Source organism: Cebidichthys violaceus, unplaced genomic scaffold (genome assembly GCF_023349555.1).
Source record: "Cebidichthys violaceus isolate CVI_PGR_0920_01 unplaced genomic scaffold, fCebVio1.0.p SCAF_19, whole genome shotgun sequence".
Lineage (NCBI taxonomy): Eukaryota > Metazoa > Chordata > Actinopteri > Perciformes > Stichaeidae > Cebidichthys > Cebidichthys violaceus.
In genome coordinates this window covers 11,780,207-11,795,202 of record NW_027176361.1, presented here as the reverse complement: position 1 = coordinate 11,795,202, position 14,996 = coordinate 11,780,207, and the positions used below count along the sequence as shown (strand labels likewise).

The following is a 14,996-nucleotide window of genomic DNA, read 5'->3' as shown; positions in this document are numbered from 1 at the left end:
GTGCATGTCCACGATTGTTCGCTTGACTGTTGAGCACAGCTGAGGCTATTTATGGCCTCTGTATCTGTAAACCATCATCAATGGTAATATCTCAATCATTAATATCAAACGTCAGAAATGATAAATGATTGATTTCAAGCGCTCATTTTGAAACAAACTTTACGAATAAAAATAAAAGATGTTCCTAGTTAATACATCTGATCTTCTTTGAGCACATTTGACAGACATATTATTTCCATCTGCATATCAAGGGAGGACATTCCTAACCTTTAATGACAAATTTAGAGTGGAGGATTGCTGTTAGTGCTGTTTTTCACATTGTGGAATCAGAGGCTGACTTGGATGTGGACACAATTGCAGTTGAGGCGGATCTGATATCTGGGTAGGTTTCGCTTAGATTTCGACAAATGTTGACTCTTGGTAGGAAACGGCAAACAGCATTCTCCCGTACAGAAGTCACAGGCATAGTTGGTCATAACTGATTATTATATGAATGTTGTCCCTGAAGTAATTGCTGAGACATGGTACAACAAAGTCTGACGCCGCATGATGATCAGCCAACAGTTCAGACAGATTATCTAAAGCAATTTAAAAACAAAACAAAAACAAAACTAAGCACACCTATATGTAATAAACCTGTCTCCTTAAAATTATGTTTGTATATATCTAAATTTCAATAGCAAATACATTTCTAAACTAATGCAACGCTGTTTTATTTATCAAGATAATAAGGAAACATTTTAATGAACGTCATCAGCAAAGTTGCAAAATGTTAATTAATTAACGAGTCTGTTGATTTGTTTTAAATCAATTTATACTCTTGGTAACAGAAGTGTGATTAACACTTGTATGTATGTGAATGGTCAGGTTAAAGCTGTGATGCTCAGACAAAAGACTCAATTGCAAGGATTGCACAAGAACAAAGTACAAAAATTACAAAGTTTACTGAGAACTGAGTCAAAAAAGACAAAACAGACAGAGGAATAGTCAACGCTGCAAACACAAAACACATCCAAAAAAAACAAAGAGCTCACGAAGAATAATGAAAATAAAAAGAACAGGATACAATTCAACTGTTACAACGACTCCCCTTCAACTTATGTGCAGTACAAGAATGTACACGTGGATTGAAAAAAATACACTGCGGCTTAATCCTCCAAAATGTGTCAGACAAACCCACTGGTTAGTACAGGAACCTCATTTAAAAGAAACACGCTTTCCTCATTAAACAGGAAAACTGCAGTAGAGCAAAGATGTTTACAACTGTCTTCTTTACTGTTTGCTTCACTTTTCTCTTCCAAGTTCCAAATCCGACTTCTTAGCAAATTTGTCAAATCCTCGGCTCCCTGCAAAGGGAGAGCGCAATGTTGTTATAACTGATAAGAACAATGGCTTAAACTGTGAAAATAGGACACAAGTTGTAATAGACTGGAATTATCCTTCAAGGCTAATTGGAATACTGTCGCCTTGAAGAGACAGATTAGTATTCATCCCATAATGCAGATTAAGTCAGAACACCTAGACTTCTCGGCACCCTCAACAAGTAACGAGTAACAAGCATATTTAAATTTCATTGTAATTATTCCATTTGCAAAAGTAATAAGTTGCATTTCTATTTATAGCCAAAGTAGTGGAATGACAGAAAGGCGTTCTTATGTTATTTAGCTTGCATAGGCTTCTTTAAGTGGGCGTTTCTATGTCACAGTTTGATGAGAACAGAGAGAACATGACCTAAAGAGGAAAAGTCATCAGACTACCCTTGCAGCTCAGTCATGTTGAATCTAACAGTGTTTCTGCTCAAGTGCTCTTGAGCAGAGCAGATGCTCCGATCACTTAGTGAACCAGTCACCTCTTTGTGTTGCAGGCCATGAGGTCCTCGTTTGTTTCATTATCTCCGCTTCTCTTCAGGTGCTTTTTCTGCACACTCTTGTTTCTTGGTGGTTTTTTTAGCGTCCGGCTGCAGATAACTATGGAACACATTTAATTGATGGCTCAGAGGGGGGATTGTTGGTGTGTGAGAAGCTTTCCTCCTCTGCTTTTCAAATGTTAATATCAAGGACATACCGAAGGAGACGGGACAATCAGTCCACCTCGTTGTCGTATCTGCTTCGCCCGGCTTCCTGCACAGAGGTGAGGATTAAAAATAACCGACGCTTCTGCGGTTGTGCAAGTACTTGAGAGCATCCTGCTGCTGGAAAGATGTTGTGGCTAAATAGTTTTTCCTCTGCAGTGATATTAAAATGTTAAATGTGTTTTACCTTTTCATGCTCTAAAAGTTTGAAGCCTGTCCTTTTGCTTGAAAGAAATTCAGATGAAGGAAAAGGAAATGAAAGGCACCTATGCCCCATTTGTGTTGCTGTTCACAGCAGGGGATTCTTTAACATTTTTGTTTGCCAATTTTTTTGAAAATTCAGTTAACATTTTGACGGTCAGGCTCAACCAGAGCCAGGTTCTGCTCAAAGTTTCTAACTGTTAAAGCAAAGTTCTCTTTTATTTTCCTTTCCCGTCCATAGTTTTTCAACTTTAAAGCTAAAGTCCATTTTGCTGAATTCTGCTTTCTTGAAAAGAACAAAGTGCAAAAGAAAGCCTGAAGCTTTTCATTCAACATAATGTAACACAAGTAATCCTCAGAAACAAAAAGACACAATCACAACTGCTCAAAAACACAAAAGCCCCTGAAGTGAAATGGGGGCAGCTGTTTGTTTGCTTATAAGGAATGTGCATATATTAAAAAAAGAAAGAAAAGAAAACCTTTTCTACAGTTTCATTATACATGGGGAAGAAGATGAAGCTGTTAGGAGGTCTGTGGGGGCGAATAGACGCTCTAGCATTACAGACAATACTGCTCTGAGCTGGTTTGTTTGACACAAGATAAGTAGCATCTGTTTCACTGGGGGAACTCCATTCACGCTCATTTAGCTGCTAGCTAAAGGCTAAAAGAGGAACAGGAAGCAGGGCTGCTGATTTGACATGCTAGGCTATCATGGCCAGCCCCCAAAGGACAAGACAACAACCCCGACCACGTTGTGTCAACAGTAAACTGACAAACCAAAATGAAGCTTTCTGCATTCTGGTTTCCATATCAACCAGGGCTGTGGATGCCTCTCGCTAATGCTAAATGGAGTGTACCTCTTTAACGCTACGTGTCATCATGCTGACATTCACAGCCATTCATACAGAAGGACGACCCGGCTCTGCCACTGAGCCACAGTCGCCCCACTATAAGCCGAGCTATTCAAGAGCAAGTTATCTAAAGGACATTTAGCTGTCTGTCTGAAGCTAACTGCGCTAGCTAAAACAAATCACAGGCTATAATGAGATCAGACAATAGCTTGAGCGTATTGGGGTGACCGTGGATAAGTGGAGAGCAGGGCCGCCTTTCAATCAGAGGGTTGGCGGTTCGATTCCCTAGTTGGATAAAAGCTAAATGATTGTAATCTAATGTATTCCGTTAAATGAATGAGTTGCTTAGATGTGTTCTTATGGTCCTTTGACAATATTTGAGCCTTATTCCTTCAGCTGCAGTGTGAAATGGACTTAGTGGAGCAAACAGAAAACAGATATTGGAACATAATTCAAAGCGATAACTTTCATATCTGTACCGATATATTCATATCATATGTTCTTTCATTGGATGCCTTGCCTTGTGTTACTTTGCTACGGGTGCTTTTATTTATCCTGCCGGTGATTAAAAGACATGAAAATAAGTATAATTACCGCTTTGAATTATGTTTTTATATGAATGCTATTTAAGCAGCTGAAAGGATGCCAGAAGTTCCCCGAGGGGATGAATAAACTGTCTTTTCTTTATATGACTACATCTAAACAACACAATCAAGTAATTGAATACACAACTAATAAGACTATTTTACGTATTCAAACTGTTTGCCAGCTTTTATTCCTCTATTGGCAGCTGCAATAATTTGGCCTGATTATGTGCTCAACCTTTTGGTATTTATCTAATATTATATAATTTGCTCTTTTTTTGTAAAATATGCAACTCTGCTAATTCGTCTGTGTTTGTGACTGATCATATGCTGCTAATGATGATAATAATAAAAAATTGAAGGTGTGTAGCAATACAAGGCCTATCTTTCACTGTCTTATGTAATGCTTTATTGTTCTCCGATTGTTCTCAGAAGTGTCAACTCAAGACTCTCATCCACCAGATGACTTATTTATACAAGCCGTGAGGTTTCTCACTGTTTGCTTTGTTGCCTCTGAAGAGGAATCAAATGCACAAGTGACATCCTGTGTGTGAAAGATAGTCAAACGTTTCCTTCCTCTCCACTAATGTTATTAGCAGACCTGTCTGGGGAGCATGACACACTTCTGACAACACAGGCCCACTTTTATCAATCAGGACTTAGCTGGATCCCCAAACGACAGAGAGTCTGCCTAAAGTTTACCCCTCCTCTGCTAAAACACAAGAACAAAGCTCCCCTACTTACTGTTTTCTCTGCTGCAGAGAACGAAAAACGCAGAGTTATTCTGAGGTACCCTGGTGAGAGAGATGTTTATTTGGATTATCACATCTCAAGAGGAAGCATGCCTCCCTCAGCCAATTTAGAACGTGCCCTATAGGCCACAAATCTTTTGCAGAGTGGATAAGTTAATTAAGAACAGCGAAGGGGTGATAACGGCCTTGTATTCTGCTCCTGCTGTACAATAATTGCATTTCATGCTCAGTATTTGTGGCAGGGGGTCATTGTGTATCGAAGGGCCGCACTCTGAGAAGATAAAAACACCTCATTATTGTACAAGGCCAGTGTGGAACAGAGCCAATTGACTGACACATCTCTGAAATGTCTCTGTCTCTGAAGCAGATGGGATATTTATTAGCCGTAACTATGCATTTATTCAGAAGAAAGTCCAGAGTTTTATGCTAAATGAAACAGTTTAAAATTCAAACTAGTCAGAGAGGAGGCTCCAGTGAGCTGGGCCAGAGTCTCACGGCTGAGCAGAGCAGACACTCGTTATCCTTTGGTTTGTGGACTGCTGTTTCGAAGCCTCGAGTTTTTGGACAGATGGAAGTTATCATGTTTGAAATGCGGAGGAGTGACGTCGAGACACCGTGTACGCCTCTGGTAGCGACCTGTCAATCACAGTAGCCCCGCCCTAAAGCATGCCCTGCTTTATGGTCTATTTGAAGCTAAATTAACCATTTACTAAATGAACATCACGCTGTATTGAAGTTTGTATGGGGCAAGGTCGGCGGTTCGATTCCTTGGATGCTACGAGTCTTGTGCCGAAGTGTCCCTGAGCAAGACACTGAACCCCTAACTGCTTCTCAGCAACCCACTGCTCAAATAAAAACCATGAATATGAGCATTTTCTGATATTTGGAGAGCAAACATTGGATGAGATTATCTTTAAAACCATGCCAGTCGACAGCAGCATGAATGATCTGTCACACAGTAATACATGGGGATCAGAGCAGAGAGCCCACAGCGACAGGACGCACTCATTCAAAAGGTCTGCTATACGATCACTTCTTTCTGACTACACACCTCCTGATTTTCATTTTCAAACTTTTATAGTCTTCAGACCTAAGCGACGCTGACAGGACATTTATCAGACTTCACTCAGCTCCCTCTGGAGACACCGATGACTTTATGCCTTTTTTCACACATGCAGTAGTACTCCCCAACTCCTGGAGGCACACTCTAACGTTAAAATAACTGGAGTTCCCCATCAAGACAGTCCTTACCAGAAAAAACCACAGCAGTGGGCATTTGTTCAACGTGACGCTAAACATCTAAAGGCAAAAGTGCTCGTCTGTTCTGAATGGACACTCGCCTGCTGACAGAGAGGAGCGGGACGCGACGACATTGAGGCACAAACGGAGGCATCAGAGGGGAAGAAGGCTCCGGATCAACATATTTCCACATGTTTGTGCTCCAGTGTTCATGATTTCTATGCAGAAAAGACATCTGAAATTCTCAAATTGGATTTTCAGCTAGTACAATACAAACATATCGACGTAAACAAAACGTGTGTGTGTGTGTGTGTGTGTGTGTGTGTGTGTGTGTGTGTGTGTGTGTGTGTGTGTGTGTGTGCAACTTACACACATCTATCTGTGTTTAGCAGAGGACAAATGTTATGATGGAAAGCAACACGTAGAAAGCCCTGAGCTTTTATTGGTATTGGCAGAACAAACACATTAGTATGGGGAGGATGGAGGACCAAAGCCTCTCTGTCTCACAGGGAGGAAAATAAACACTGGTTTTCTCTTCAATTACTGTATCTCGTCCAGTGAATTCAATCGGACTGAAACTGACACAAAGGCTGGTTACATGTCTGCTCTCATGTAAACGTTAATATTGAGGAGTAAAGCGAGGCTTCGGCCAAACGAATGGAAAAAGATCCCTCATAAGTATACGTGGATCCTCATATGGTGAGAAGGAGCTTTTCCCTTTAAATCAGTGATGGAGAACAACATAATGTTAAAAAATTACAAATTAAAGCTGTGCTTATTGTTATATGTTGATGTTAACGTTGGATCAAATGACTGTATACTGTGAAGGGTGTCTCTGGACACTGTTTCATCAACGGTTTGTATGATTTTTTTTGTGGTTTCTTCTACGAAAGCCAGCAATGTCAGTTTTTGCTTGTTACATGTACACAGTCTTTTCAAAATAAACTTCCGTCTTCACAGGAAACAACTCTGTTAGGTTTAGGAAATAAAACTGCTTGGTTAGGTTTAGGAAGAGATCGTCATTTGGGTTAAAATAACTACGTTAATGAAGTACGCATTAAGTTACGAGACAAAAACGTCAACGCCGACTTCTCGTCTCACACGGGATGAACAGCAGCCCCCCCCCGCTGGCTGAAAGATCGCTGTTTGTTAAAAATATTGGTGCGGCTTTAAAATACAAATCTAGTCAATAATAATTCTGTGTTCGGTGATGAAAAAAGCTAAAGAGTTGGTGGATTTTGGTCTCTAAGAGTGGAAACAAAACTCCCAATAAACGCCCTACTCTGTCTCTGACTGGTTTACCCTGATATACTGACCCTAACCCTAACCAATACCACTCTTCATTCCTGAAACCAAACCAACCAACGAAGGCAACAAGGACTAGCCAATCAGAGCCAGAGTAGAGCTGGTCATGCCTTCACCATAGCGGACCCTGGTGCTCTGAAACACTACCGCTTCTGTCCACAGGGGCCGGCAAACTCACCACAAAATGAAAGTTCCTCGTAGTAGCTTTAAGTATGAAAAACAAAAGTACCTATTTTGTTCAATTTGTCCTTTTAAAAGTGTTAATTATTGTTCTATGAATGTGTAAACACCATTTAATGGTACAAGAAAATAGTGGATCCTAACTATAAAAAATGAGTTCAGAAGACAAGACGTTTTTATTGTTTACTGTGCCACAACTGTACCATTTGTAAACAACCAACCTTATTAGAAAAGTCACTTTGTTATTGACTTAATCCAGCTTCACAGCTGTTATTTGTGACGTATCTTTTGCCATCCCAAGAAATGGAAATATTCTATTTGTGCATTTAGTTATCTTTAAATCTTTTGTGCACATTGCTTGTCCACACTGATGATGGGTGAGCATGAAAATATTCAACAGAGAGAGACAGCATTGAAAGTTCAGGCAGCCTGTCCTCCAAACTGTGCAAACTTTCTGAAAACGAAGCTCTTGGCGCCCTCTTGTGCCACTGAACGGTACTTTCCCATAAAGGCAGAGCATGGTGGGCATTCTCTCCTGTTGCCTCAACATGCAGACATATCTGCCTTCACGCCAACATAATGCGGTCCAATACAACAGCACCAACAGACGTCAGCCTCCAGACAATAGAGAGAATCAACGCCTCTCTGATAAGGTGTGACATTGTGCTGTTACAATGCATTTCATATTCAGACTCAAGTCAGGATTCTGAGACACTCAGAGGGACCCCGTCAGTAAACATGGAGATGATGATGATGATGATGATACTGAGGAAAATATCAATTCAAATCTCTACATGCTGAAAGCGAAAAACAAAGCGTGAATAGACAGCACTTTGAGAACATACAACATGTTAAGTGACGTCCTTTTAGTACACATTCGTAAAGTACAAGATCAGAGCATGGGAGCATTTGGGTTGCCTTTCATCTTGTTTGATCTAACTCCTCAGTTTGAAAGAGTTTCACAGAATTGGCACATGGCAAACAATTAGATCAAGTTGCAAGATTGCACATTAATAATTCCTCCTGTCCACACTGGCTTCAAAGAGATCCCTTCCTAATGTGACCCTCTTTTTGATGCTGTCATAAGCAACCTGGCCTAATAAAAAAAATATTTCATATTTTACCTTCATGAAATCTACAACTGACTTCACATTGTGGCTTTTTTCAAAGCTCCTTCCAGTATGTTTAGAGTCAACCTGTTCAAATTGTACTACTCTTAACCCAGCAAAATGACATTTACAGAAAATATAACTGAACAGATAAATGAATAAATGAAATATGATAAAACCAAATTATTAAAAAACAAACAATGAAAGCAACACTGCAGGATACTTCAACATGGCAAACAACAGACTGCTGAAGCCTCATATTAAACTCAGCTGAACTTTAGATGAGTTTTTATTTATACAGAACAGACTGTTGATTTGGTCCCCACCGTGTCTTACAGTGTCAGTGTAATATTATCATTAATATTGTTATTATTTTCTTTATTCTTCTTGATATCAAATGTTATGTGCAGATCCAAAGCAGCAATGAAGTTATCGTACCATCAGGTGTTGTGTATTCTTCCTCTGGAGCTCCATTATTGTCCAAAAGCGATTTCAAACACATCAATGAGACACACTGTTGCACTCATGTTGATTGAATGACACTGTAGTTTATTTAGACTCAATCCCACACCGCCCTGCTGCCATGAATACTCACTAGAGCACACAATGTGGATTAATCCGCCACTGAAAATAGTTCCCCAACAAACGCTCTATTTCCTCCTGTTTGAGTAATGTCTCATAAAAACGACAGCGACCGGCTGCTTCAGGAAGTCACTGAGACCTCTTCTCTAGAATGAAGCTACACATTTGCTGTCTTTAAAGAGTGATATCATCATTGGGAACCAATGCGCTTGGACAGAGACAAACATGATTCTCGTCTTTAAAACTTACAATGATGTGGAGCAGAACAAGTTCACTTGAGTTTCAGGCTCTTTTGACCAAATAAACCTTTCTGTCTTATCACAAGAGTGCAATAACTGAATTCACCAACAGTGAAAGCCAGAGCCGTCTCAGAGAACCTCATCGCTCTTTTTCTCTCTTCATCCTCCTCCTCCACCATGGCCGCCTTCTTCACCTGAGGGGAACGACTCAGAGGATCAACATAATCACAACACCGTGTGTCACTTTGAGCTGCACAGTGGAAATCATCACTGCCTCCCACACACTGAGTTGTGCTGCTGGCGTTTAACATTACACTCTCATCAGTCTGTGTACTTTTGGTTTAGTACATCAAAGCTCATTGACTTTCACACTGTGGCTCTAATTAGACTCACTGTAACTTTATGTGAGTATTGCACCAACCGTCTATGTAGATGGATGCCGCTGACACACAACATATATATAATAAGGCTTATAGAATATTATAGTACAAAACAGACATGCGGAAAAACCTTCAGGAGAACATTCTTGTCTACAACCTGCTGAGTATCACTCTCCTCTCAGCACAAAGCACACTCAGCAAAATATAATTATTATTTCTTAAAGAATATTCTTATAATATTTAGTTGTTTTTTAAAAGACTTAAACCACAATACTTCACTGCATGGAAGCCCATATTTGACAGAAAAATAAAAAGTTTTAAAAATAACAATAATAATCCAAAGTTAGTGAAGTTGGTCATAGAGAAGTCATCAGCAGTGGGACATGATGGCTGGTTGGAGAGAGGATGACATGATCTGGAATGACTAGTTAACGAGTTGGCAGATAAAGAGAGAAATCTTGCAAAAATGAAGAACTGGCTGATGCTTTGACACTAGTGCTGCATCCACATGGAGTCAGACAGATGGACAACACCTTTTAGAAAAACAAGCAGATGAAACCTTCTTTCATCTCGTAAACATCGCCTGTCTACGCCCCCTCCCTCTCCTCCTCAGTCACTGAAACACTCATCCTCAACAAAAAAGAAGAAGAATGAAATCAAATTTAAATGAATGTCTAACACTGGGGCCATATTCAAATGAGTCTTTTTTCACATTTTGAAATTCCTGTTTTGAGTCAGTTTTGTTCTTTTGTCATTTTCATAGAATTTTTACATATTGTTGCCTTTATAAGAAAGACATTTCCACCCAGACTTTCTCCTTATGAAATGATCCAAGTCCATGCAGAACAGATTGCAATAAACTAACAAGAAAATGACTCAATTTGCAGTCTACATCTCCTGCATGTTTCACTGAATATATCCAGTATTTCTTATCATATATGCCATTTTAATGGTATGCCCAAAATAATCTCCCATGGGGAAGTGTTACAGTTACAATAGTTACATCTCACATTCTTTTTCAGATGTATTTATTTGAGCACTTTACTTAGTAATAAGAATATGCTATGGTCAAATGTATCTGAAGCTGAACCACCGGTTATATCATTTCTAAGAAACTGCAGCACACTTTGCCATCACAACCCTTATTATTGTCATGTACCAGAGACTGTATGCTACAAACTGACCATGAGCGAGAACATTTGTTCCACTAATTGAATTATGTATTGAATATTTATTTGATCGATTTATCATATTTCCACATGTAGCTTGTCAATGTTTTTAGTCACATTGAAGTAAACATTACAATGCTCCAATGGAATAGTAGTCTATTATTATAAGTATTATTATAATACGATACTATAAGCTAAAACGGCATCCACTAATGAGGCGGTTCAAAGTTCACGAAGAGAGCCTAACTGCGCATGCGTGTAACATGGTGGCACTAGCTGTACTAACTGGGGAAGTTGTGAAATTATTATCATAGTTTTAATAAGCGAAATGGGTTGTTGACTGTGGGACTCGTATAAACTCTACACGGAGAGTGTATCATACAGGAGCAGAAGGACGCCATGACAGCTAACGAGGACCAGGAGGTATGATGGGTGATGCTGCAGTAGGAGGCTAGCTGCTGTTAGCTGCTGTTAGCGGCTAACTACCAGAGACTAGCACGACTGCTAGCATGACTGCTAGCACGATAACGTTAGTCTAGGTGGACGAGCTCAGTTGGCAGCTCTTCTTCTCGTTACACAGCGACGCAGGTCCGGTGTCGGCGTGTATGTGATGTGAAAGAGCTCAGCCCGGAGAGTCCAATGACTTTGTAGCCGTTGAGCTCGTGACGGAGTAAATGCTACACCAAACTCACAAGTTTGCCAAGCTAACGTTAAGTGTGTTTAAATTTATGGAGGAATGTGTGCCACATAAACCTTAAATCAAGACCGTTTGTGATTACAAAACGTCCTTGAGTCCATCCGGTGTAACCGTTATCTGTCAAACAGCACATTATAATTGTATATCTGTGTTAGACCTCAGCCATCTGTGTCACCATACAGCATAGCAGTAATACGTGGTGAGACAGCAGAAGGCTTTAGCAAGTGAATTCACCGGTAGTCCGTTAATGTCTGGAGGATCACATGTCTACCGATGTAAGGACATGTCGTCACTATCTGGTGACCGGTCTTGAGTCGTGGTTCTGTCCGGCGTACCGTGTTAAGTGTAATTTAGCATATTTCTGAATGGTGTTCGTTGAGCGGAAGCTGTGAGGACAAGCTGTAATTAATTGTAATTATTAATTGTAAAGATGTAATGAAGTTCTTCTCCCTGAATAACCTCCCCCCTCTCTCTCTCTCTCTCTCTCTCTCTCTCTCTCTCTCTCTCTCTCTCTCTCTCTCTCTTCTTCAAACACAGGAGGAGCTGGAGGCTCTTCGCTCCATCTATGAGGGGGACGAGTGTTTCAAGGAAATCACTTCAGTTTCCTTTCAGTTTAGGGTGAGTACTGTCCCCTGTCTTCTGTACTGTCCCCTGTCTTCTGTACTGTCCCCTGTCTTCTGTACTGTCCCTTGTCTTCTGTACTGTCCCTTGTCCCCTGTACTGTCCCCTATACTGTCCCTTGTACTATCCCCTGTCCCCTGTACTGTCTTCTGTACTGTCTTCTGTACTGTCCCCTGTCTTCTGTACTGTCCCCTATATTGTCCCCTGTACTGTCCCCTGTCTTCTGTACTGTCCCCTATATTGTCCCCTGTACTGTCTTCTGTACTGTCCCCTGTCCTGTCCCTGTTCTGTCTTCTGTACTGTCTTCTGTACTGTCCCCTGTCCCCTGTACTGTCCCTGTTCTGTATTCTGTACTGTCTTCTGTACTGTCCAAAGCAATGAAGTCTCAAACTGCTTTTTCACTTGTATTTGATGTCCTTAAACAGTAGTGAGATGTACTGTGTAGCAGTACTTTGTCTTACCTTCTATGTCCTATGACAGATAGGAGACCTTGAGGACACCAAAGCGTTCATCCTGGACCTCACATGGCCTGAGATGTACCCGGAGACGGCCCCGCAAATCTCCCTAGATGCCTTTTTCAACAACAGAATGTAAGTTGCTGTGTTATTAATATCAATATTATATTATTATGCATTGGTTTACATTTGGAAGAAGTGATGAAAGACATCGTCTGGAAACACTTGGCACCTTTTGCTGTTACAGGATGCTTTTCAGAATGTTGACACCAAATAGCAAAAAGAAGGTTTAAAAAAGTATTTTACATTTTATTTATTCAGATTATTCAGATGTCTGTACAACATGAAAGGAATACTAAATCCATGCGTTATGTATTTGCCTAACAGTAGAATTGGTTTATTGTTGTTGGACATACTTGATGTGATGGTCATTGTGGTTCTTTCCTTTACGCTGATTCGTCCACAGCTCTGCAGAGACCAAGCAGCTGATCCTGTCAAAGCTGGAGGAGCAGGTGGAGGCTAACCTGGGCACTGCCATGATGTATACTCTGTTCGAGTGGGCCAAGGAGAACAAGGAGGCGCTCATGGAGAACCACAAGCCTGTAGTCATCGCTGTGGTCAGTACGGTTCACCTCTCTGAACAAATACATCAGTACAGTTCCAAAGTGCTGTGTCTTGGGTCCAGCTATGGTCACCGATGTTGTGGGACATCTTCTTTGCTGGTTGTGTGCCGTTAGAAGAGCCTTGTAATTGAACGATTGTTAAACAAAAGTCATCAGACGAAATAACTTGCTGCTGTTGTTGCAGACGTCCAGCAGCGACGCCATGTCCGCCGCCTCAACAGGCAAGAAGAAGGAGAAGAAGGAGCAGCTGACTAAATCTCAGAAGAGGAAGATCATCAACAGAACAGGTACATCAGTCCGACTGTCCACAGCAAAGAGGTGGGTTTGTTCTCCGAACGCCATCGTTCCTTCAACACAGCTGTCGGGATTTAGGGGCCGCAGCTGTTCGATCCGTCAGATCGATTTAATCAACATTTAAAGGTGCTGCATCCCGTTGACCAGTACAGAAGAATTGCCTCCGCATGGCCACTCAACACGGTGCCGGCTGATCAGGCTGAGCTTCCAGGGAAGCTCTGTGGGTCAGGACAAGCATTATCAGCCGGAACAAACCCGATCATGACGTCTCCACTGTGTGGTGAACATGAACCCGCAGAGACTTGGAGCTTGAGATGAAAAGAAGAGAAACACTGGTGACGGGATTACCAAAAGTGTAGACAACCAGAAGTGACTTTTCTTTCCGTTACTTTGCTGAGCAGCCAGAGATACCAAAGTAAAGTAAAACCTAAACCCAAGAGAGGTTTTAGTTTCCTGCATTATTTCTTTAAATGAAGATGCGGTGCATCATTTGATCCACATTTCCTGAACATTCATCCCGACATATTTGATATCCATGAAAGACGAGAACGCTTATGATTTCTGCTTTCAGATAACAAAGGGGAATTGCCAAGAGGTTGGAACTGGGTTGACGTTATCAAAGTAGGTGACTTTTCCCTTCTCTCCACGAGGTGGTGCACTCATTCGGTGTTAAGCCTGCAGTGACGTTCATCGCGAACCTTTTTTGATTCATTTGTCTTTCTCTCCTTCGTCCCCTCTGCCCCGGCGATCCTCCAGCATGTAAGTGGAAACCATCTGAATTAAGCCGTTCTTTCAGATCCCTCGCACCGTGCCACGGCTCACCGTTGTCCCGTTTTTCCCGTTGCAGTTGAGCAGAACGGGAGGAAAAGATGACGAATAAGCCTGAGAGCAGCCGCCCGGTGCTGCTTTGTTACGAGGAGGCGCAGTGAAGACTGTTGATGCTGCTGCTGCTCCTGGCAAGACGCCTTCACACCCTTCATCTTCAACACTTAACACCCAACATGGCTGCCGTCCCCCTGAGAACCAAAGCAGGCTGGGTAACTTCAGGACTCTCTCTCTCTCACACACACACACACACACACACACACACACAGTTCCAGCCACACTGAGACTTGAGCTGAATGATTGGAAGTCCTTGTTGTGTTTTATGTGTTGGTGGGATGCAGCCAAGTGAAGAGGAACACCATCATCGGCTTCCGTTAGCGCTCCGATATTCTGCTCAGTCATCCGTCAGGAGTGAGCGTGAGATACTTGCTGTCACTGCCATGCTTTCATGAGATGAGGCCCAGCGGTCAGGCACTGGAGCTAACACATGTGGGATGGGTTAGGGACATTTTTAACAACACGCAAAATGTCACTGTTTTCATTTTTTGACTAATGTTTTCTTTCCTGATTTAAATTTGAACTGAAAAACATAATTTTATATATATAGATATATATAAATAAAAACCTAATTGGTCTACTGTGTGTCTGATGTCATTTACATTTGGTTTGAAGTGTGTTGATTTAGGAGAGTAACAGTGATTGATTGATGTAAGTAGTTTGTCTGTGAGCACGAGGTCATCAGACATCAGCTGCGTGAAGTCAGAAAACCCATGAATGTGAATATTTTCACAACAGATTAGAAACCGGTAGGCTCAGAAT

At 41.3% G+C, this 14,996-nt stretch overlaps 1 protein-coding gene across 1 annotated transcript; it reads left to right on the top strand.

Moving 5' to 3' along the window:
• The first annotated feature begins 10,909 nt into the window (after window positions 1-10,909).
• rwdd (RWD domain containing 4) lies at window positions 10,910-14,814 on the top strand. The gene is made up of 7 exons (XM_068713694.1): window positions 10,910-11,085; window positions 11,897-11,977; window positions 12,461-12,570; window positions 12,902-13,052; window positions 13,243-13,345; window positions 13,924-14,111; window positions 14,200-14,814. The coding sequence occupies exons 1-6, from the start codon at window positions 11,062-11,064 to the stop codon at window positions 14,034-14,036; spliced, it is 582 nt and encodes a 193-aa protein (XP_068569795.1). The 5' UTR covers window positions 10,910-11,061; the 3' UTR covers window positions 14,037-14,111; window positions 14,200-14,814.
• Window positions 14,815-14,996: the final 182 nt, after the last annotated feature.